Raw genomic sequence first — 26,097 nt, forward strand, 5'->3', positions numbered from 1 at the left:
GCTTACCATGCAAGAGGTCTCGGGTTCGATTTCTGACATGGTTGACGGAAAATATTTATTTTAAAAATATGTATTTATTTATTAAAGAATACTTAATAGTTTTGTTCCACTTTTATTTATAATTATTTTTTTATTTTTTTACCAGTAACCTGATTTCGTCGTGACTGACATCGTCAGACTGGTGGGAGACTAAAAAGATTTCTATGTTAAATACAAGTGAAAGCAGGGGTTAATATAAACAGCTCCCCAGAGAGTTGAATCCAGTCCTCGTCTACAAAAATTTGGAGAAACTCAAAATATTGTTGGTTAATTATTTATTACTAAAATAATATAATTAACATAAAATTAAGTATCAAAATGAATAATTTCATTCCATAAACAAATGTATTATCTAAGTGTGTATCTTGAAATATTTCGTCATTCATCTATAGGTATGTAAACTTCCCTGTCAAAAAATCAAAGTATTGTGCTAACTTTATCTGTTAAAATGTGTATCTCTGTTGTATTTCGCCATGTGTTCTTTTCTGTTCTTTTCTGTTCTTTTCCCACCTTTTAAATAATAAAAGCTTAATCTCAATTTCGGTCCAAAAACTCCCAAAAATGAACTGTTTAGCAAACTACATAGTTGTAAATATTTATGTTTTCTGTCCCCTGTTAAAATAATTATTTGGTAATATCTCCAAAATATCGTAAGAATAGTATAAAAACTGTAAGCGTTGTAAACAATACACCAGTCTTGAAGATGCCGATTTAGGCGAAAGCGCTCGTTAGTCAAAATAATAAAAAGTAAAACTAAACCAAGATGTTTCATTGATAAGTTTATTTATAATTTTATCATAATGAGTAAAAAATCTTTATCTTTGTCTAGATGTGAAATAATATAGTAATTTTTCACTTACTTATTTTCTTAAAGAATATTCTTCCTTCCCCTTGTTCCTTTGGCTCCAGGTCCAACCTGACGATGGCTCCATCACCCTCTAGGCTCCTCGGAGATACCTTCAGGGTAGCTCCTCCAAACATCATTTCCGGCAGGGCCAGCTCGAGATCATGGCCCATGAAGAAAGTCATAGCCTTGCCGTAAAGAGCGTCTGTGACCTCCTCCAGTGGACTTTCTGAAATAGAACGTTTGAATGATTAGAAAAATATTGTTTTAAATTTAACAGAACAACGTGTCATAAATAGCAATCAAGTTATTACAATTTATGTAAGTATTAATATAATTCTCTGTGGGCGTTAGTGAAACTATAAGGTGCAAATACTCATGTTATTGGAAATAAATACTCATGATTACCAGGTCATTGTTCAAGAGTTCCTAGGGTAATATTGTGGATCTTTTCGCGGAGTAGAGATTTTATTTCATGAACATACGGCCAATCTGCCTTTTACATTTTTTTTAAATATAAACATACTTGTTGTTATGAATATTTAAAAAAATAAAAACATAAATTACCTTTTACCCAAGATTTATAAACAAAAATTGAAAACAACAAGTACAGTTAAACCTAAAAGTAAACATATTTAGTAGAAAGTTTAAACAATTTAAGATTAAATGTAAAAATCAAATTAAATAATAAAGTATTTTAAATTAATATAACAAGAAAATCGTAAAGTACTGTTTCATAAACCTGGGGAAAGTGAACAAAAAATTGTTTATTGTATTATAAAATGTATAAATAAATAAATATAATTGAAAAAGTTCAAAAGGTAAAGAGATAAAAGAAATTTGGTGATTTTTATTTTTTGCGTGCGAATACTTTGCTTCATTTATCGCCACACTTGTGATTAAACGTCAATGATGTTAAAAACTGTCTCTAAAACCGTTTGGTAAATTGTTTTGGGTAGATCTTAAAATGAAAATCATCATGTTTGATTTTACGTGTTTACGTTTATTAGATGTGTTATCAACAGTGTGGCCAACTATGAAGTAAAGTGTAAACGCATTCAAAAAATATAAATCCCCAAATTAATCACACTTTAGAGGGTAGAGAAGATTCAGAATATCAGACCTGGGGTTGTATTCTGAACGCAAAGGCGCGCATAGACAACGCATTCTTAACGTATGTTTATTTACTAAATAACTACACGCTAAAGCTCGGGTTTCCTAGGACAGCGGTGCCCGTATTTTAACGGCCGTAGTGAACATTAATGCGGTTGACAGCCGTCGTAACGGTGACTTGAGAGTGGTTTCCTATAAAAATGGTGTTGATAACACCGTTAAAAAATAAAACCACTCTCTAGTCACCACTACGACGGCTGTCCACCGCATCACCGTTCACTACGGCCGCTAAAATACAGGCACCGCTGTCCTAGGAAACCCTAGCTTAACAGAGCGATCTCTTTTCACGCTGTTCTATTCAGGATACCAGCCCCTGATAGGTTTTCTTAATTTGACGCTATTAGTGTTTCAATTTTTTTCCAATGTTCATTTTGTCCAAAATTTAAAAAAAAATATTTGTAATTCATCAAAAACAGTATGAACCTAATTGATATGATTTAACACTGTATTAAAATGACTCTTTACCTGTGCACATTTTTATATTATATTAAATATATTTTGATTACTAAATTTTTTTTAATGAATATTATAAAATGTAAAAGTTTTTCTTTAATTAGTTTTATTGCACCACAACAGGCCGCGAACCCAATTACAGTGGTGAATTACAGCACAGAACATCCAGGCTTGAGAAAAAACACATTAATTTTTTTGTGTTCTCACCGATAACCAAACCTTTAGGTGATTCTAAACAAAAATATTAAAACTAATTATTCATGGATGGCGTTTTTTTTTTTTTGTTGAAAAATGCCATTTTTACGTTTATTTTCAATGGAAGTTTTACAAAACTTGATTTGCGGAAACTTTACACTATATTGATTGTAACGAATACCATAACAACATAATTTTGGTCCTTTTTACAAAATGGTGTACAAAACAAAAAAAAAACAACATAATCTATTTTTTCTTTTGTGCACCATTTTGTTTAAAAGACCGAAATTATATTGTTATGGTATTTGTTCCGTAGAATTTTCATCGAAAATAAAGGTAAAAATTGTATTTTTCAATAAAAAAATTATAAAAGCGCCATCTATGAATAATTAGTTTCATATTTTCGTTTAGAACCACCATCATAACTTTATCACGTAGGGCGTTAAAAATAATTACATGATAATTTAACGATCGGGCAAGCAACGAACCGAATTAAAAAATATATTTTATTATTCATTAATAAAAAAGTGATGTGTAAGAGATGTCATACCGCGAAGAAGTTCGATATACTCGAGTGAAGAAATCATACCATCTTGCCATTTTAAAATGAAATCCTTTTAAAATCGCACCCTTAATCTAGCCGGACCAAAGGGGGGGATTCGAATCCCCCATAGACAGATTTTAATTCGATAACTCAAATATTATTAAAGATATTTGCCTTATATTTATTGTAATAGTGAAATTAATAGAAAGAAGAATTTTCATGTTTTTGTTTTTAAATTTTGAAACCGATGTTTTTTCTTTTTTAATATTCTAACAAAAAAAGACGTAAATATTACAAGGGTAAATTTCACTTTATGTACATCAGCATTTGGCAAACTAAAAAAACGAATAAAATACACGAATGTGTTAAATGTGGGTACGCGAAAACATGAATAAATTAGTACACGGTCATAAACACTTCCAACGTTTTATTCTCCTGACGCCATATACAAGTAGGCGCTGGGGTCGTTTGGTCCCCCGCTCGGATCATGTTTAATTTTTGGATGCTTAGTGAGGGAAAGGTTATTAAAATGAGAAAAATAAATCTTAGATAAAAAACAATCATTTTTAAGGCAATTCTGATGAAAAATATACATGCATGTTTTATGTGGGTAACCGCAATTACTTTTTGACCGGTAGATTACGCCTCTTGAAATTTAAACTTTATTTAAGCACATCGGTTATCAAAAAGACAAAGTATTTAAGTAAAATATGTTCCTATGATTTACAGAAAAAACTAAAATTTTGATTTCTCAATAGAAATGAAAGCATTTTAAATCGCTCAAATTTTGCGATAATTTTTTTAAATTCTAGGTTAAATTATTATGCCTACTTAAATACTTTCTCTTTATATGAGTACAAATGTATCTAAGTTTCAAGAAGCGCAATCTGCCGGTAAAAAATGTTTTTAAATTTAAATTATTGGGTGTTAACATATACGTGTTTCCGTTATTTGCAAATAAAAAGAACAATGGAACAAGTCAAAAAAATTACTTAAAATTGGTCAATAATGTATTTTCTTTTATTATTTTAAACAAATAAGTCAATAATGCAAATCATTTTCACTTCAGCTTTATTCCTTCGATTGAACATAAGTGAAGCCGAAAATGCTTATTTTCGTCTACTTGACATTGCACTGTGAAGGCTTGTAATCAAAGAAAATAACATGTGTAACGAAAAAACAAAGACAACAGCTTGTAGAGCAGAATTTTTCTTTTGAATGGCGTATAATTTTAAACATTTCTTTTTCTTTTTGGTGCTCATTTTTAAATTTGGAAAAAAAGGACACAACTTATGTTAATATCATCATCATTATTCCCTTTCAACACCTAATGTTGCATAGGGCACTGGATTGATACACCAATCTACAAACATTTTAATGACTCATTCATAGATAAAAGCAATTATGGTAAATTTCAATAAAGACACTGGATTAAAAGTATTTCATGTTGAAAATAAAATATTAAAATCAGACAACTTATAAATCTTAGAAATTTAAAAAGTAATTCATACTAAGAAAAAAGCAATGAATAACCAAATAAACAATATTTATTTTAGTCCACTCCTGTCTAGCTTCGAAAATATTAATCTCAAATTACCACCCTTTTAGGAAAAATAAGACTTGGTTTACTGGCTCCACGTGTAGTATTTTATCCCCTTTCCACACCTAATGGTGCATAGGGCACTACATTGGTACACCAATCGCAGCATATCTCAATCAATTTTGTCACACGAAGGTAAGGAGACCAGTCTTACGCTTCAGGTACCAGTCCAGGGACTATGAAATACTCAAGTGTAAAAACATTTTTTACAATAAATATTTCATATCAACCATGTCGGTTATCGAACCTAAGACCATGGTTGGCAAACGCGCTGAACATTACATCAATGCCGACTATATATATAATATAACATTACATATGTAAAAATTGTATGTTTATTTTTTATCAGAAAAACCTTTGAAAATTAAGAATTTTAAACTATGATTGTTTTTCTAATGCCGCAGTTTTGAAAACATGGCATTTGAAACAAACAAACCATCACGCCATTTCTCCGTAAGGGTAGGCAGAGAGGATAGAGCGCCACAACACTCTATCTTTGCATACATATCTCGCTTCCTCTAAGTACATCTTCTCATGCACGCGCGCCGATTATTCCGACTTTTGACATGTCCATCTTTAAGTATTTGTTGGATTTGGTCATGCCATGTCTTTCTCGGTCTTCCTCTATTTCTGCATCCATCAACATTCGCATTGTAAATATTCTTAGCCGTTATTTCGCTGTCCATTCGTTCTACATGTCCAAACCAGCGCAGAGCTCCTTTCTTGATTTTGTCGATAATGCTTGGCTCAGCCTTACATAATGTACGGATATCAACATTTGTGCATCTATCGTACATAGTTTTACCACACATTCGTCGGAGTGATCGCATTTTGACAGCATTCGGCCTACTTTCATGCCTGTTTTTCCAAGTCCATACTTCGCTCCCATACATCATGTTTGGGACCGGGACTCCGTTGTGAACTGACAATTTTGCCTCTTGTGACAAATGGCATTTTAAAATCACGAAATCGTATGGTTTTCTTAATTTCTCTCAGACAATATTGAAATTTAATAGTGAGGTCATCATCAATCATTTTAACGCGGCCTTTTCGACATATTTATTTTATTTTATTTATTTACTTAAGTTAGTTAATATTACATTGTATATTAACTAATATATTTACAATTATAACAAATACTTATTAAATATTTCTTACATAACTACATTATTACAATAAACATAACATTTTTTTTTTAAATCCGTAAGTTTTCTTTCATTCTTCATACTTTCAGGCATCTCATCATACAGTTTCAACCCTTTATACATTAAGCTATTTTGTGATTTTGTTTTTTTCTTAAGTGGTAGTCTTATCCTATTTCTATTTCTTGTCCTATATTTATGTACATTTCTATTTAATATAATTTCACTTATAAAATACTTTGGCATGAGATTATTAAACACTTTATATATAAATACAAATACATTATACAATAGTCTTTTCTTTATTCCTATCCAGTTCAATTGTTTTCTCATTTTTTCAACACTATTATATTTGCTTTTTTTCAGTATAAATATGATCAATTTTTATTTTCAATTTTATATGACAGTGCATTGGACTTATGCATATATTCTAAAATATCACCTAACGTACATGCGTATAATATGATCAATAATCAAAGAGAGATTTCACATAGATACGTAATATTTTTAACACCTGAGAAAATTAGCATATTCGCATTAACCATGAGAAAATGATCATAACTTATACAACATTCGATATGACTGCTATGCGTGGATAAGACAATACTATACCGCGGTCTAGTGACACACTCCCCTCAATAGAGCCTTGTAAAATTACCTCAAAAGCCTTTAAGTAAGGCGGAGTTTACAATGTTTTATTCCACACCTCTCATAACTGACAAGTCACATGTCAAGCGAAGGATTGAAGTTATTGTCTTGTCAGAAACATGAATTAATTACGAAGCAATAAACGAAGCGGATGTTAAATTGATGTAAATTACAATCATTATTTATTTATTGTTGATTTCTTTATTTATACACTGTGTGTTTATAAAATAACTGGCTGACCCGACAGACGTTGTCCTGCCCGAACGTTGGCTTGTCAGCTTATTGGCTTGGAAAAATACTTTTTATTTATAAGTAGGTACCTAGATACTTGTTTGTAATTGAATTCCAAAGCTAAAAATTGTTAATATTCAAATATTAAATTAAAGTAGGTACTTAGGTACTTATTTATGGCTGAATTCCAAAACATAAAATAAATATTAGTTCAAATATGGCATTCTTTTTTCAAACGTCAAACTCCGGTCTTCTCAACAGCAGAGGGGTGTGCTTTTTGAGAATACGATTTTTTTTAATTTATTGAATTGAATATTATTTTAGTATTTTATTTTATTTTATTTTTATTTTTATTTTATTAGGGAAATCAACAGTTCTACATACATATTTTTTTAGTAAACAAACAGATATAGTGTATAAGCTCAGAACTAATAACAGATTTCCACATAGTAGGTATACAAAGTTAGTAAAGAAAATATATGTTACATATTAAATAAATACATACAATTTATACATATAAAAATGTTATTTTCATGTACTAGATAATCAAAGATTTTTAAAATATTAATTTTAAGAACATTAAGTTACTGTAAATTGGGCGGGATAAGGACAAAAATGCTTGAATAGAGGATAAGGAGGGGGGGGGGAGATGTACATAATTATTATTATAATGTCTACTAAGTTACATAATGCATTTTTAGTGTAAATTTTAAATCTGACAGAGTGATGTTTGTATAATCTATATTTTTAAATTTTGTATTGTACATTGAAAAGGTCCTACGAAAAAAAGCATTTTTAACATACGATGTTTTACTTATTGGTACATGAAACAGGTGGTACCGTCTACAAATCCTGGCTGGCACATGTATTGTTATTAAACCAAGCAGCTCTGTACAGTCAACCATACCTGTCACAATTTCGTAAAGCAGTAGTTGGTCCGCACACACTCTGCGGTATTGTAGAGAAATGATTCCATGGAAGGTGGAGGTATTACCAGTAAAAATAAATAAATGGGTAGAAATTATAAGGAATTTAAGGAAATAATCTGATTGAGATTCACAAAAAACAAATGCTGTTTGTAAACATTCAAAAACAAACTTTTATACACAAAAAAAAATCTTTCCATTTTTTTGTCAATGCATTCTCCTCGAATGCAACCCTGGTAGATCGACGAATAAAACATTTATGCTCTTTACTTCTTTTTTACACATTTCTTTCTTTCCTTAAATTTTGCTTTCAACTCATTAAGTTCTTTCAGCAGGGCTGCAATATTGGAATCCTTTTCTGCAATATTTTTTTTGAGTTCACGCTCATTTGACTTTGAGTCACCAACAAGCTTACTTGTTCTAGGGACATGAGATTTATATTGAGTTACTAAATCATTATCCCCTCTCATATTTGATAGGATTTTACCTAATACATTCCTAGGTATCAAACTGCAACATTGGTCATTGTCTATCTTTATCAGGTCAAATAATATGAAATAGATGAAAGAATTGAAGGAATATAGATGTTCAAATATAGGCAGAATGGTGAATGTTACACAGTGTGTAAAGTGGCCACTTAAACCAGCCATTGACAGGTCATAAGCCCTGTAGATGCCTAGACTTCTACATTACCTTCTCTTAATTGTTCTTCATCTCTGTTGTAATATGTTAATATAAACAGCTCCCCAGGGAGTTGAATCCAGTCCTTGTATACAAAGATTTGGACAAACTCAAAATATTGTTGATAAATTACCTGGTCCATGAAGAAGTATAGCAATTGAAAAAATAAAATTTTTCGGCGATGCCTAGTATGTAGGTGAAATAATTCAACTAGATGAATCTCACCCGCATAAAAAAAGGTTTCAGCTCTTTAACTTCACAAACATCAACAGATGAAAGAATTGAAGGAATATAGATGTTCAAATATAGGCAGAATGGTGAATGTTACACAGTGTGTAAAGTGGCCACTTAAACCAGCCATTGACAGGTCATAAGCCCTGTAGATGCCTAGACTTCTATATTACCTTCTCTTAAATGTTCTTCATCTTTTTTGTAATATGTTAATATAAACAGCTCCCCAGGGAGTTTAATCCAGTCCTTGTCTATAAAAATTTGGACAAACTCAAAATATTGTTTAAGTGATCACTCCTTTCATTTTCGTGCAGTGACCACGCTCTGAGGTCAGTACAGGAATCATAAGACTTTATTCTTCCTTCGCTACGAGGAGGCAGGTAATAACTATTGGGATATACTAATACTAGTTTACAATTTCGATTTTTTGAAAAAGAATTTATCATTATGTTATCATAAAAATAACTTTATTTAATATACTTTCGTATGATTTTGAATTATCTATCCTTACGTCTGTTTTGTATAAATACATGGAACTCCTTAATAAAGATACCAGTCTCGAAGATGTCGCGAAAGCGATGAAACCGGTCACTGAATATTCCAAATTTTTGGATTAAAGTATCACTTGTCTTTTATTTATATAATAAAAATGGTACATATTCCTTTCTTTAAGGTATTCTCCAACCCTGTTTTAATTTGTTAATATAATTGATTAATAAAACAATTGAAATATCAATCACGGGTAAACGAAATGCTACTTGCGTGCACGCGGTGTTTGAAAGCGAATATTGTGGTTCCGAAAAATAAGTCGCGTAGTTTCGAGGAAGGAAAGAGAAACCCAAATTGGCCGATAGACAAAGTTGTCACGGGTAGTTACCATTATATAAAGGGATTTTACTTTCATTCAACTTCAAAATAAAATGACTTCATTGATGTATATTATGATGATTCTACCAGTTCCCATATCGTGATTTATAAAAAATCGTGAATAGTCGACTACTTCTCATTTCGAAATCACTGTTCTACTTTTTTTAATTTCTAATAAAAATTTTCCCTGCGTCTGAGCAGATATTCTTTATGTTAAATTTAACCAGGGGGAAAATTACAAACGCTGTCTTTATCAGTAGATATCGAAACGGTATTTATTTATTATTTATTATTTATAAAGCCTAATAATAATAACAATAATTATGGATAACTTATATAAAATTCTTAAACTAACATACAACCTACCCTACCTGACCTCTACGACTGAACTGTACAAAAAAACACACCAGTTTGACATAAACTACTTGACTAAAATTGAGACCTTAAAAATTGTGCACAAAATAACACTGGGAAACATACAAGACGACGACATAATATTAGTCAAAAATGCTGACATACATAAATATAACACCAGACAACAAAAACACTATCATATTGAAAAAGCAAAGACAAACACAGGACAATCAAAAATACTACATAATGGACTTAAACACTACAACGACCTACCTTACTACTTGAAAACTTTTAATAGAGACAAATTAAAAATCAATCTGAAAAAGCACATGATGACTGAACTAACTAGACTAGACGAGACATAAATGACTAGACAATATTAAACTTCTAATGTAACCCTAACGGGTTTTTTAAAATTGTAAATAAATAAAAAAATAAAAAAAATAGCGCCATTTTCGTAATATGCTACCTCAAGCTAATAGCCTAAAGCAAGGGTTTCCTAGGACAGCGGTGCCCGTATTTAAACGGCCGTAGTGAACGGTGATGCAGTGGACAGCCGTCGTAACGGTGACTAGAGTGTGGTTTTCTAGGAAAACGGTGTTATCAACACCATTTAACACCGTTTTCCTAGGAAACCACTGTCTAGTCGACGTTACGACGGCTGTCTACTGCATCACTACGGCCGTTAAAATACGGGCACCGCTGTCCTAGGAAACCCTAGCTTAAGCCAATTAGAACGGATTATTTTTATTTTTATTGACATCAGTTCGTTGAGTGCGGCAACTAAAATTTCCATATAACTTTTTAACCAAATGAGATAATTTCAATGTAAAAATAACATTCAATATTCAAATTATTATTTTGATAGTAAAAGTACATATAATAGCGTATCTGAGACTACTGCCGGTTTTTTGCACAAAAACAAAGTGAACTTCAGATTTTTATTTCACCCCAAAAAGGCATTTTTACAATAAAAGTAGACTTGGGTGTTTCGTTCACGTATAAAATAGCTTATTGCTATAATTTTTACATTTTTAACTTCAAAATGGCACTCAACTGAATTCACGTGCTTTATTCTCTAAGGTACATATTTTTTGTTGCACATTTAGTGTACTTTTTACGATGGTACAATATTTATTGTATTTTACGTTTAAAAATAAGATATTTCTATTTTACTGAAAAATAAGCTTATTTTGAAAATAACAGCATTTTAATAATATTAAACAATATTTTGAGTTTGTCCAAATTTTTGTAGACAAGGACTGGATTCAACTCCCCGGGGAGCTGTTTATATTAACATATTTCAACAGAGATGAAGAACATTTAAGATAAGATAATATAGAAGTCTAGACATCTACAGGGCTTATGACTTGTCAATGGCCCTGTAGATGCCTAGACTTCTATATTATCTTATTTGAAATGTTCTTCATCTCTGTCGTAATGTGTTAATATAAACAGCTAACCCGGGAGTTGAATCCAGTCCTTGTCTACAAAAATTTGGACAAACTCAAAATATTGTTGATAAATCCACCTGGTCCATGAAGAAGTATAGAAATTGAAAAAATAACATTTTCAGGCGTTGCCTAGTATGTTGGTGAAATAATTCAATTAGATCAATCTCACCCGCATAAATAAAGGTTTCAGCTCTTTAACTTCACAAACATCAACAGATGAAAAAATTGAAGGAATATTAGATGTTCGAATATGGGCAGAATGGTGAATGTTACACAGTGTGTAAAGTGGCCACTTAAACAGTCATTGACAGGTCATAAGCCCTGTAGATGCCTTGATTTATATATTATCATATCTTGAATATTCTTCATCTCTGTGGTTCTTTATTTTTATTTACTGAAAATTAGGTTACCAGTACATGTGAATAATAAAAGAACAACATGATAAGATAAAAAATCCCACATAGGCATCGCCTGTGCTTGGGTATACTGATTTAACCAGATTAACGTGATAGCATGATATTCTGAACAAAATTTAGACATGCATACTAATACATACATGTGTAGGGTTCATAGTCCATTATCGCTGACACACACGTGCTAAAACGTTTCACTTGAAATAGTGTGATGATAGAAGAAAGCAATGTCATCGTTTTCTAAAGAATTCAATACACCATTATAATGCAACTCTAACAGTATTGCACATAAATCGGGAGCATCGTTCTGCAGTACATTCAAATCGTCCCTACCATGAAGAAATGAACTTCAAAGGAACGTGGTCTATAAAGAGACTACAGAACGCAGTCAAAGTCAGTCAGCCCAACAAATTTAGTTCAGTCAGTCCAGATCGACGAAGACACTCAGTTCTAGCATGTAGTTCAAGTGCAGTCACTTCAACCCATCATCGACGTGACACTCGTCCGACAAAATTCATTATTTATTCGCCATGTTAGCAACGGCAACCTCGTGTCTTCTCTGTCAATCTCTAACTGGAGTAGGAGCTCCAACACATGCAAACGCAAACATCCATACACAACATACATGTGTTTATACACATATACTTTCATACGCATATATTCGCATGCACATATTTAAAAAATACAAAATATAAATAGTTTAGTACAAAAAACAGAACACCAAAAAATAAAATATTTTGCAAGCAATTTAGCTAAAGAAATCAAGCACATCCTCTTTCCGTGATACTTTTTTGGAATACTTTTTAAATACGTGATTGTTTAAACTTTTTGCATCTCTCACATTATTAGAAAATACATTATATAGTTTACGAGTGAAGAAGGGCGCATGTCTTTGTCCTAGGCTAGTTTTACTGAGTTATTTGAAGAAACAGCGGAACAAAAAGTTTTGTTTTTGTGTGTGTACGAGTAATATATATTCAAAAACACGATCAACACATAAGACTTCGAGCTAACTCATGCCAATCCATCTTCATCACATATTGTTTTAGTAGCAAAGATATTTATGAAAAGCCGGAAAATATATCCCAAAGAATTTCGAATTGTGTGACGAATTGACTAATATACACATTCTGGACATTGGGGCATAAAATATTTAAGTGTCTTCGTCGGTAAACTGTAATCGAACATATTTAGAAAAAAATGTGTAAATACATTATTTTTTATACTAAAAACATAATTTTACTTTGTAGATAAAATTGAAGACAAACCTCATTAAAATACTGCAAATAAATAATATTTTCGTAATTTCCGCATATGTTAATTTGGTTTTTCTTTTATTTTCTTTTCTTTCCTTTCCTTTTCTGTTCTTTTCATTTCTTTTCTAATTTTAAGATGTATTTTTCTAGTGTATTTTTGTAATAATACTTCTATGTAAATAATATGTGTATGGAAAAATAAACAAATAAAAAAAAAAAACGAGCCTAGAATCCTGATCAAGTGTTTTTTTTTTACTCGATAGCTACTCTTAAGTAAAAACCCTGAAAAGGGAAATCGAGTGGAGACAAGTCCGCCTCGTAGTCAGTCGCGTGAACAGAGTTTTAAACTAGGGAAGGCAATAGAAAATAAGTAAATTTTAAATAATATAAGTAATAAATCTGACCAAACAGTTTCCTTCACTCGTCACATTAGTTTTTTGTCCAAAAAGGATAGCCGAGAAAACGCGTTGTTTCTTAAAACAATCAAACACATATTTCCGTCACTTTTACAAATTTCAAAGAACTCCATTTTATTTTTTTATTAACAAAATAAAAGTTTGCCATATTTTCGATTGTATGAAATAAATCGATTTGAGGCATTTGAGGTTATTTATTTGACATTTGATATTTGACCGTCTTTTATTAAATAATAATTGAAAAAAACGTAAGATATCAGTAACGGATTTGTTTGTTCATGAAAATCACTGCTTTCTTATCCATACACGCGTAATAACAACTGAAAAAAAACCCACACATACACGTTTTGTTTGTGTAAACTACAACTGCAATATGAACCAAATAAGCATCTGTAGTTTCCGCCTCGTAGTGATATTATTTATTTATATAAATATTTGGGCGGGAATAGGAAAGCATAAACCGTTAACTGATAAGCGTTAATTTTTTTTATGAAGGTATATTGGAGCCTTCGGACTATAAAGTAAAGTGAATAGAAGTGCGAGGGTGCGATAGTCTTCTGCCGTTTAATTTTGAGGGCATGAGAAAATTCTGGGGTTTTTCTTAATTTCTTAATAGACTATTTATTTATTAAAAGACGCATTTTGATATTTAATTTAATTTTTTTAATTTATTGAAATTTTGAAATTACTCCGCCCGTGCAGTCACGATTTTTCGTCGGCGAGGTGAGCTAGCTTTAAAAAAAGAAACCCCGTACGTATGAAAACACGCTGAACATGGCTTCCCGGAAACCGAAAATCTATGGCAACACATAATTGATAGGGTATCTGAACAGCTGTTGACCAGGGCATATGACGCTTTAGAGTAGTTTATTTTTATCAAAACTTATTTTTTTCTTACATTTTCGAGAAACACCACCGTACAATTAAATACTTGAATGTTTACCGCGCTAAAGAAAATATTTTTATATCCAATTTCACGTAGCACTGAAATTCCTCATTAAGTTACCTGTAATAATCCGATATATTTGTGGTCATATTTCCAAAGATCAAAATCATCAAATTATATGTATTTTACGTATTTATTATGTGATATACATGATATAAATCACACATGTTATAAAGAGCAACTAATTAATTAGACATTAATTTATTCTATAAACTAGGTCAAGAGCGTATTTAATCATAAGATTTGTTTGAATTTTGTATGAATGAATGAATTTAGATGCAACTTTCTTTTAAATATTTTAAAGAAAATTAAACTTTCTTCTCACATTATCTTATTTTCAACATGGATTTATGTATTTATACTTGTCCATGTCCGGGTGGATAAAGAATACAGGTATGCGTGTAAAACAACATCATAATCTCGCACGAGTTTTTTTTGTCTCGATAAAAACTTTTAGGAAAAAAACGTATGGAAAATACGCCTTTGGCCTTTTTCGATTTTTTCAACATGGCTTACATTAATCCTGCAAAAAAACTGCTTTTGCAGTTTGGCGGGAATTAAAAAAATTGTTTAGAATTTAAAAAAGAAAAATAAAAAATAAAAAAAAAATAATAATAATAAAAAAAAATTGGATACAAATGCAAATGGCTTTCAAATTATTAATTCAATTCGCTATTATTGATTATTTTCCAAAACACAGGGCTTAATCATCTGCGCAGCGGTGAGGTACAAAAAGCTTCGTCTAAAACCAATACAGTTCCGAGAGTGTAGTCAGTTGGACATTGGACAGTTCTTTGAAAACAACAAACAGCTTTAATACGTTAAAAGTCAATATAACCAGGAAGATTGCTGCACAGGACTACAAAAAAAGAGATACATAAAATAGGCGTATTGTTGTAATTTGGCCAAAAATTATTTATTTATTTATTAATATACAGGGCACGCAGTGCTTTTTAAATAATATATATACTCATATTTAAAATAATATAAAAAAATCAATGTATTGTGTAAAACTTAAAAATTAAATTGAAAAGTATTATTTTACATAAATACTATATATATATATATATAACACAACAGTTTTGTATAAAGAACATTTTTAGATATAAAAAAAACAATGTGTGCAAATACAATTTTAAAAGAAAAATATTTTTTATATATTTTTCTGTATAAGGTACAAAATATAAGTATATTAAATACAATTAAATTCTTTTGTCTCAAAAAAAAGTAATAATAATGACAATTCAAGTAATTTAAAAATAAGCATACACGTAAATATGGTACACAATAGTACCCATACAAAAGTAAACATAAAAAGCACTATAATCATTTAATAAAAAATGTAAATTACCGTTCATCATATTTGAAATGATTAAATAGGGTTGATTTATATAAGTTTTACTTTATGTGAAAAATATCAGCAACGTCGGAATAGTTATTGCCGAGAACATGGAGTCGATACAGAATTGCATTATACGAGTATACGGTTCGCGAATTGTTGCAACTAAACGGAGGTACTTGACGAGTCATTCGTCCTGGTACCTTGAAGTTAATGAGTGCTAATAGATTTGGGCGGTTTTATGTAATGTTTACAATCTTAAATAAATTCATTAATCTATAATTGTTCTTTTCTCATTAAGTTTCAACAAGTTCAAAGTATTTAATAAAAAATCATAGTTAGTAAATTCATATCTGATTCCAAGATTAAAGTTAACGTATCTTAAAAACTTATTTTGAACTGTTTCTAGAGTATATCGGTGAAAACTGTAATACGGAGTCCATATAGTTGAGTTGTATTCAAACTGGCTCCTAACCAAAGCTGTGTACATCAATTTCAAAGCAAATTAAAGAACATCTCAAGTTTTCGGTACTGTTCTAATGTTTACAGCTTCACCGCTAGACGCGCCTGCTGCTGTGCTCCATTAATTAATAGATGATCAATGTAGTGGGTCGATGATGTATAAAGTTTTTTATTTTTTTAGACATCAAACTAAAAAGAGTCCAAAAAGTTGCATTTTAGATTACGTTAAATGTAAAAATTATTTTTTTAAATATTCCATCCTACTTTTGGCCCTCAACCGAGGCTTGAAGTTTACAACTGCCTAAACATTTTGTTAATTATCTTTATTGATAAAATTATTTTTTGTTAGTAAAGATATAACCGAATCACATTACAAATTCGAACATGTTTTAAAACTACGGAAATGCAAAAAGTTTACACTCCGCAGAACTGATTCCGTTAAGCGCCTGGCTAATATTGACGAAAACAATGGCGCATTAAAACAATGCTACCCCTTTATTACAAAATAAAGTGCAACTCACGCCCTTAGATGCTTATTTAATAAGGTTTAATGCACATTATAACATTTAATTGGATTGATTTTCTTACTTAAATACGAAATGACAGCCGGTTTAGAGCAAAAAATTGACTTTTTCGAAAACTTCAAGCTCTGGTTGAGGGCTAAAAGTAGTATCAAATATTTTTTGCATTCCGAGTAATCCAAAAGGCAACTTTTAAGACTCCTTTTATTTAAAAATCCGGAAAAAAAATATATCGACCCACCCTAATGATCAACGATCAATTATCATTATTATTAAAATGGAAGACTCATAAAGCACCACATTCGTAATATAATACCTCAAGCGCACTTTACAGAAGTTATTCCGTGCAATATTAATTTTAATTCAATCTAAAAGTAAGAACATAATTATTTATTGTCAGCCTCCCTACTGATAATGTTTACCGCACGCGCCTGGTACGTATATAAATCGTAGTCAATAAAAACATTTTAAAGATTATCAAAATTTAATTCATGTTAGAAAATATTAGTATTTAACCACTTACCGACTTTTTCTGCCTACCAGTTTTGAGACGTACCCGTCTTTTCGTCAGGACACTCTGAGTCGTGAGTGTCCTGACAAAGAGACGGGAACGTCTCGAAGCCGGTAGACGTAAACAGTCGGTAAGTGGTTAAATACTATTTTTTACTGACGTTAAGTAAAATGTTTGACTACAAAGAAAATGCTTTGAACATAAATACATTATCTAAATCATCACCGTACTGATAAGCCGCTTCATGAGAGTAATTGGTGAGTTTATTGAATAATTAGATAACTTGGAAATCTAAGACATTAAAAAAGCGATTTATGAAAAGAAAATTCAGTCAGATGAATCTCTTCGCAACAATAAAGGTTTCAGCTCCTTAACTTCACTAAAATCAACAGATGGGAAGAATTGAAGAAATATGGATGTTTAAACATAGGCAAAATAGTGAATGTTACACAGTGTGTAAAGTGGCCACTTAACCCAGCCAATGATAGGTCATAAGCCGTGTAAATGCCTAGACTTCCATATTCCCTTATTTAAGGTATTCTCCATCCCTGTTGTAATTTGTTAATAAATAACCCATTAAACATTATTTCCTTTAGTCCACTTCTGTCTAGTTTGGAGCGTATCTTTCTTAAATTACGCTTCCCATCCTTACAAGACAAAGAGACTTGATTTATTTGTTCCATACAAAGCATTATATTGATTTTTATAAATAGGAAAGAAATCATTTATTAAGTATACCTTGATAAAAATAAAATAAAATAATAATAGAATGATGATGACTGTGAAACATAAAATTAAGTCTCGTTGGTTTATGTGGAATACGATATTTTATGTATAAAAAAATCTTACCCGATTCTCTTCCTTCTTCATCAATATAATCTCCTTCCACCGTGTTGTCTTCATTTCCTTTGTTAGCCTTCTCAGAATACTTCCAACTAGCTAATTTATTCTTCTTAAACACGAAACCTTCTGTGATGTTAACATCTCCATTAATTCCTAAGCTTGTATCCAAATACGTATACACATTCTTCTGTATGCAGCTGATTGAAGGTTTTACCATGCACTCATTAAGCAGACTGTCCCAAAGCGAATTTCCCGTGGCAAAAGTCTCGTTAGAAAAACTCCTCGAAGTTGCTTGTTCTTTTACACCTTCTGTTATGGTTTCAGGAATCGGCGAAGGCTCTGTCAGTGGGATGTAAATTGGTCTGTGAGTTCTGGTATCTTCATCCGAGCTTACAACTACGTTTTGATCGGGTGTTTTATTGAAAACTACCGAATTAGACTCGGTTGAACCGTTTATTAATTCAAAACATGAAACTGTTGGAGAAACACTTAAAATAGACAACAAAATCAACACAAAAGTAAAAGTAGTTCTTTGCACAAGCATTGCAAAAAAAATTGAGCTGAAATTGTTTGGAACGTTTTTCCTTGCACTTTTCTGTTCGCTTGCACTGATTTTAGGGCACTTTTGGTTATTATTTTTATTGCGAACTGCCATTTTGCAGATGCAATTTTATCTTTTAAACATTCTACCTTGATTTGATAATCTCTCAGTTTACGATTGAGTAGTAAAAAATGATTTGTTTGACCTACTGCGCCTTTTTGGAGTTTTTACATTATTGAGGATGTCTGGCGTCGCAGGTCCGTCATCAAACCTGAAACAAATAAACAAACCATTCAAATGATGTCAATATTTTCAATGATTCGATCGCACTTCAATTTGACATTTAAGACATTGACGATTTCAAGATTGTATTTCATTGATATAAACTTGTATTCTTAGGTACAAAACGCAAATAAACCCACATAAAAATGACTGTTTCGCGATAGTTTCTTTGTGAAATGAACGGGAAATCAAAAACATTTAAATTCTACAGAATATGGCAATGAGAAGAGAACTCAAAACACATAAACATATATTCAAGAAGAATGCATAAAGATATTAACCTCCTCAGAGTAAAGTAAAAATAAAACATAATATAACAAGTCTTAAAATATGTTTATCGTACTTATGAATATATTGTATACTATTTTTTTATTGCCCTTGTTTGTCTTTGCTACATACGAGTAGTTTTATGTTCTTTTTGTTCAGTTTCTTGTGGGTATATATGTTTCTTCATTTCACTGTTGTAATTGGATTAGGCCGTACAGATATATATTAAACTAGTTGTCCTGCCCGAACGTTGGCTTGCCTGCCTAGGTACTTTTTTATGATTGAATTCCAACACTAAAAATTATTAATATTAAAATGTTGAATTTAAGTAGGTACCTAGGTACTTGTGTATAGTTGAATTCCAAAACATGAAATAATTATTTTTCAAATATGCAATTATTTTTGCAAATGTCAAACTCGACTCTTTTCACCAACAGGGGTGCACTTATGTAGGAATACGATTTTTAAAAAAATATTGAATGTCAGTGAATATTATTTTGGTATTACCAAAAATTCAGTAAAAATAAATAAATGGGTAGAAGTTATAAGGAATTTAAGAAAATAATCTGATTGAGATCCACAAAAAATGAATGCTGTTTGTGAACATTCAAAAACAAACTTTTTTTTATATACAAAAAAACTACATTTCATTTATCCATTGTTTAATGATCTATTGACTAATCTAAGCGTAATCTACCGACTGAAAAGTAATTATATTTTATTTATTTAAAACTTCAAGTACAAAGAATAAGTACTTTGGCGAATTTGTTGCTAAAAGCAATATCTTCCAAACAACCAAAAAACAGACCGCTGAAAAGAAGAGTTCGTTGAAATTTTGTACTAAAAAACCATAAATATATATTAAATGATACATAAAATAAATATAACTTAAATAATTAAAACTATTAGCTGTTTATCAATTAAAAGATAAGGTTTGCTTATATTAACTTATTTTAAATAAAAAGAAAATAATGTTATTCATATTAAATTATGAGGTGTGTGGAATCAAGTAATGAGTTTGAAAGGAGAGGGAAAGAGGAACCAAGGAAAGTAAAATGGATGAAAAATTATTTTAAAAAAAAACAGTTTTTTTTTTGTTTTACATAAAAAACGTACAAGTTTTTTCTTATCAGATATACCTACCTTAGAAAATGAAAACTTCTATCTTATTTTTATGTACTTAAATTTTGCCTTGTGATTCATATTTTTTGCTCGTTGAATTTAATATTTATATAAACACATGTTTCATATTTTACAAAATGGTTAAAAAAACAGTGACTAATTTTGCTTGTTATAGTAGTAGGCTCAGTATATGAATGAGGTAGATTTTTTTCAAATTCAGGATTATGGATATTCGAGCGTTTACAGGGCTTATGACCTGTCATTGGCTGGGTTAAGTGGCCACTTTACGTTTTACAACATTCCCCATTCCGCCTATTAGCGAATATCGACACAAGTAACATTTTTTTGATTTTTGTATATATATGTTATTAAATGAGAAACCATTCACAAGCGTGGTGGAGCGCCATCTATGTATTGATATTGAAGTTAAGTATTTTTAATTAGCATATTACTTTATTTTTATGTATTTAAGAATACATCAATAAGCGGAAAGGGGAATGTTGTAAAACGTAAAGTGGCCACTTAACCCAACCAATGACAGGTCATAAGCCCTGTAAACGCTCGAATATCCATAATCCTAAATTTGAAAAAATCTACCCCATCTCTGTAGGGATATTAATAAAAATATATACCTACTCCCCCCTTGGGAGAAATCCAGATTTGTGTATGTACAAAATACACGTACCTAAAATAATGTCAGTATATGAAGGCTCGGCGAGCCAGAAATATTAGTATGCCCAACGTTGCGATAGGTTCCTAATATGGGCAAATGCCTGTTCTAAGAAACCGATTTGCTGCGGAAAATATGGTTTTCTTATATTTTTCCTTTAAATAAAAATAATATTGAAGAAATAGATAAACAGTTATACCTTGCTTAAAAGAGAAAAGAAAAAAACAATTTACGTAAATATAAAATAATGATTGTTTGATTGGAAGTAAAATTTCATTTTGAATTCCTAAGCTTATCTTTAAATGAGTAATTATTTTCATTCTTAACCTTTCACTCACTAAGCATAAAAAAAATACACATGATCCGAACGGGGGGACCAAACGACCCCAGCGCCTACTATGATATCAGGAGAATAAAACGTTGGAAGTGGTTATGACCGTGCAATAATTTATTCATGTTTTCGTGTACACATATTTTACTCAATATTATTTTTGGTATGTGTATATATATTTACATATCGGATAGAGTCTTAGCTACATAAATAAAGTAATTTGCTTTAATGCTTAACCTCAATATCAAATACATAGATGGCGCTCCAAACGCGCTAGCGAAAGCTTTCCTTGTTTCATAACATATATACAAAAACCAAAAATGTCACCGATATGGATATTCGCTAAATAAGCGGAATGGGGAATGTTGTAGTATCTACATAAAAGTGGCCACTTGAACCCAACCTATGACAGGTCATAAGCCCTGTAAACGCTCGAATATCCATAATTTTGATACAAAAATTCTACCCATCTCTGTAGTGATATAAATAAAAACATATTTTACTCATTCGTGTATTTTTTTTTTGTTAGTTTGCCGAATGCTTATGTTCATAAAGTGAAATTGACTCTTGTATTATTTACGTCTTTTTCTGTTTTAATATGAAAAAAAAAATTTTTTTTTCCATAATTTAAAAACAAAACAGGAAAATGCTTCTTTTTATTAATTTCACGATTACAAAAAATATACGGCGAATAGTTTTTATAACACTTGAGTTATCGAATTAAAATCGGTCTATGGGGAATTTGATTCTCCCCCTTCGGTCCGGCTAGGTTAACTTACATTTTTTTCGGTTTGCACTAGTCATGCGTAAAATCAGTTATAATAATCTCACGACGTGATTATGTTTGTCACCCAATTATCCGAATAAATTAACCGGTTATAAGAATATCTGAATATCCAATTGATCGACTGACAAAATCATTTAAATTCTGTCATTCTTCGACTTCAAGCGACCGTAAAAACAAATCACGCCCAATCAACGCACAAATAAGCGTTATAAAATGGTTTACTTACTGCGTAACACTTAAACAATTACAAATATTTTCTGTGGCGGAAATATAATAGGCAATTTCTAACGGATTATTTTCGCTTAATAATGACCTTATCCGCATCTAATGTTGCATGGAGCACTGAATTTGTACTCCAATGGTAGATTGCTCGCATTGAACATGAATTTTGCATGACTTTTGGAAATCACCTAGACGGTACACTTAACGATCGTCGGTGTGTATCTACCGATCTGTACCGATCGACTACAAAGCCGGCTCTTAAACGTCTCGATACATACATTCGAACAGATAGTAAGACAGATGGAAAAAATATAAAAACTAAATATTTTTTTTAGAGTGGTAACTTTCTGACGCATATAATCTGTGTCTGACGCCTAGATACTCTTATTTGTCAATAGGAGAGAACCTAGCAACATTATTTCTACATCTAGGCGTTCGTTTTATTAAAGTGACATATAATTCGACTTCAAAACTTACTTATTTTTCTCTCATATTTTTAATAGGCTTTTAAGAAATAAAGTGCCAACCTCAAAACGATTAAAAATTTTAATAAATAATAATTAAAGAAAAAATTGGAACAAAATTTTTGGCACTTTTAATGCGTAGATAAACGTATCGAGGGATCCTAGATTCATCGGTATAAAATTATGTACTTACATCAAAACTTGATGGTGGGGTATCGATACTATACCTCTGTAGTCGGTCGGGAGACTTTTATCTTCAAATATGACGTCATACTGAAGCTATGTAATTTTAAAACGTAGATATGTGTACCGTGACGTAAGCTTACTCTTGATTCATATCGATGTACCTACCCAAAACTTAAAGGGGAGGGGGAGGGGTTGGTAGTATATCTTTATAATCGCTAGAGGGAATTTATTTTCAACTATACCGTCAAGGTGAAAGTATGACGTCTTTATCTTTCCATCATAATCGAGGCCCAGGTAAGCGTCCGGAAATTTCGAGACATGTATATACTTAAATATCAAAATATACTATGTTTATCGCGATATGTTATATTAAAAAATGTATTTATTTTGTATGAATATTACTGAAATAGCGAAATAGACGTAACAAATACGTTAATATTTAAAAGCATTAACTTTGCGGTCAAACATTTTACAAAATGCTATTAAATATTTGCGGATAACCACTTAAGCTAGGGTTTCCTAGGACAGCGGTGCCCGTATTTTAACGGCCGTAGTGAACGGTGATGCAGTGGACAGCCGTCGTTAAGGTGATTAGAGAGTGGTTTCCTAGGAAAACTGTGTTAAATGGTGTTGATAACACCGTTTTCCTAGAAAACCACACTCTAGTCACCTTTACGACGGCTGTCCACTGCATCACCGTTCACTACGGCCGTTAAAATACGGGCACCGCTGTCCTAGGAAACTCTAGCTTTACTGACTTTTCTATGTTTCGAGACGTACCGTATCTTCATCAGAACACTAATTAAACCAACATGCAAAACCCACTATACCTTCACCATAGTTGTTGCACAAAATTATAAAGCTAACACGACATGAATTTTAATAAGCAACCCTTACATGCACTGATTCGGTTATGAAAATATTTTATGTTGTGAGAGAAACAGTTGAGAAAAGAGGGAGGGGATGAAGGAAGGGGCGTGAGTTTAGTAGATAGGGGACCATTACAATGGATTATATTGAAAGGTTGTTTGATTATTGAGCATCATCTTCATCATTCCTTTAATTCACTTAATGATGCTTAGGGCACATGGAGATAAGATTATCAATCTTACACTTCAGGTGCCAGTCCAGAGACTCTGAGATGTTCCAATAAGGGGAGAACCTTAAGCCCACCATGCACCCGCAGCTTTTATAGAGTCCTGGGGGACTCTCTGTCAGCTGCGCATAGAGGAAAGTTATTATAAATATTCCTCAGGAATACAAATTCTATGCAGATTAAGGAGGGGGGAGGAGGATGTATGGACAAAGGCCAACACGTCGTCCCCACCCCTCAGGATCCCCTCAATGTCTATGTTTTTTTTAATCAAAAAATATGTATTTACACAAACAATTTACATAAATAAACGTATCCGAATATACAAAAACATTTTTTTAAAACTAAAGTAGCACAACAAACATAAGTCTTAGATCTTTTCAAATGAATACTTCATGTCAACCGTGTCGGGAATCGAACCCGAGACCTCTTGCATGACTCTTAATGATCAATGATTATTTTTTGAAGCTTTTCTCGTGTGAAATATTTCTTTATTATTTACTTTTTACTCTTTATTATCTATATATACAAATATTTAATAACGTTTAGCAAATTTACTTGGTTTAAATAAATATTACATTACGATGTGTGTTGGTTAGGAATAAATAATGTAAGCTTGGAGAAAATTTGCGACATCTTTTGTTGTACCTGCCTACATAATTTTTATTCTGCCCGGCACAGACAAAAAATCGAATTCAACTAAACAGTAAATTTGTATTCTAAGACTACATTTAAATAAATTGAATTACTTTTCTTCTTTAAATAAAATGTATTATGTTATTTAAACGTCCATTTTCCAGCATACAATGCCGCCGTATTTCAAAGTGGACAATATTTTCTTTTTAATGAAACAAGCCAGCATTTCGTATGTGGGTCAGCATTTTTTTGAAAAATTCTTCACTATTTCTTGTAAAAGAGTATTCAGTCAGAAAGCGAATACTAGAAGAAAATTCGTGATTTTCATCACAAAGCCTTAGTCAAAAAACATTCGTGCAAAGACGGTTCATTATATTTTCTAATAATAAAATCACTTTGTTTTTATGTACCACTTATATTTTTTATAATTTTACAACCAACTGGTTTCGGCAATACTATGCCTTCTTCGGGGTTAATTACAAACTAACATAACATATATAAATTTTTCGCAGTGAAGGTAGAGTGGGCGTGGCTACGGGAGTAGGTAAAAAATATAAGTGGTACATAAAAACAAAGTGATTTTATTTTATTTTAATATATTAAATAATAATGTCAAAAACGTTATATTTTCTTTTATCCATTAAAAAAAATATTGAAATTTTTTTCCTTAGCTAGATCGCACCAAACTAACAATTAATGAATGTTTATCGGCGCGTTTCTTATACAAATGAATAAAACATAAAATTGTCACAAATAAGTAAAAAGTCAATTGCACTAAAAAATTTTAAAACATCATGGATTTATTGCCGAGTGGCAGCTTCTTCCAACCGACTGATAAAATAAAGGTATTATTTAGATAATTTAAGTTTTCTTATTGCTCTGAAAAACGTATTAGTTTTCGGTATAAAAGACGTGTGTTTATGAATCTAGGGTTAAATTACTCTCAACTTTACTTTGTTGTATTTACATTTAAAACATACAATTTTCTCATTTTAATCGTAATTTTTTATTTTGAGATGTTATGTTCCTTTTTTACTTTTTTCGTTCTTTTAATATTTTATGCTTAATAAATTGTTTAGTGTTATTATTCATTATATTACATATTATGTACTACATAATATTCGTTCACTGCTGTGATTATTTCTGTAAAACCCTTTTTGTTGTAAAAGGTTCTTTGAACCGTTGGTGTATTTATTTTATTTATTTTCTTTAATTCAGGAAACATACAGTACAGTTACATAGTTTTATAGTTTACACGGTTAGACTTAACTCTAATGGACCAGTGAAGTTTCCATATTACATAATAATTATATGCAAGGTTATCAATGAAAGCACAAAAAAGAGAAGGAAAAAAACATAAATGGAAGTTGTTTAAAAATTAAAATTAAAGTAAAAAAAGTTGTTAAG

The 26,097-nt window shown here is 31.1% G+C and overlaps 1 protein-coding gene across 1 annotated transcript in view; it reads right to left on the minus strand.

The window, feature by feature from the left end:
• The window catches only part of Osi17 (DUF1676 domain-containing protein Osi17), a 95,118-nt gene that overhangs the window by 24,210 nt on the left and 44,811 nt on the right, over positions 1–26,097 (minus strand). The window contains exons 2-3 of the mRNA XM_088237135.1: positions 18,096–18,901; positions 900–1,112 (exon numbers count right to left, since the gene is read on the minus strand). Coding sequence (XP_088093261.1) covers positions 900–1,112; positions 18,096–18,744 — 862 coding nt within the window. The 5' untranslated portion in view covers positions 18,745–18,901. The remainder of the gene's footprint in view (positions 1–899; positions 1,113–18,095; positions 18,902–26,097) is intronic.

The sequence above is a fragment of the Micrasema longulum genome, unplaced genomic scaffold, assembly GCF_059751315.1.
Source record: "Micrasema longulum isolate JH-2025_06_02 unplaced genomic scaffold, ASM5975131v1 h1tg001652l, whole genome shotgun sequence".
In the NCBI taxonomy this organism is placed as follows: Eukaryota; Metazoa; Arthropoda; class Insecta; order Trichoptera; family Brachycentridae; genus Micrasema; species Micrasema longulum.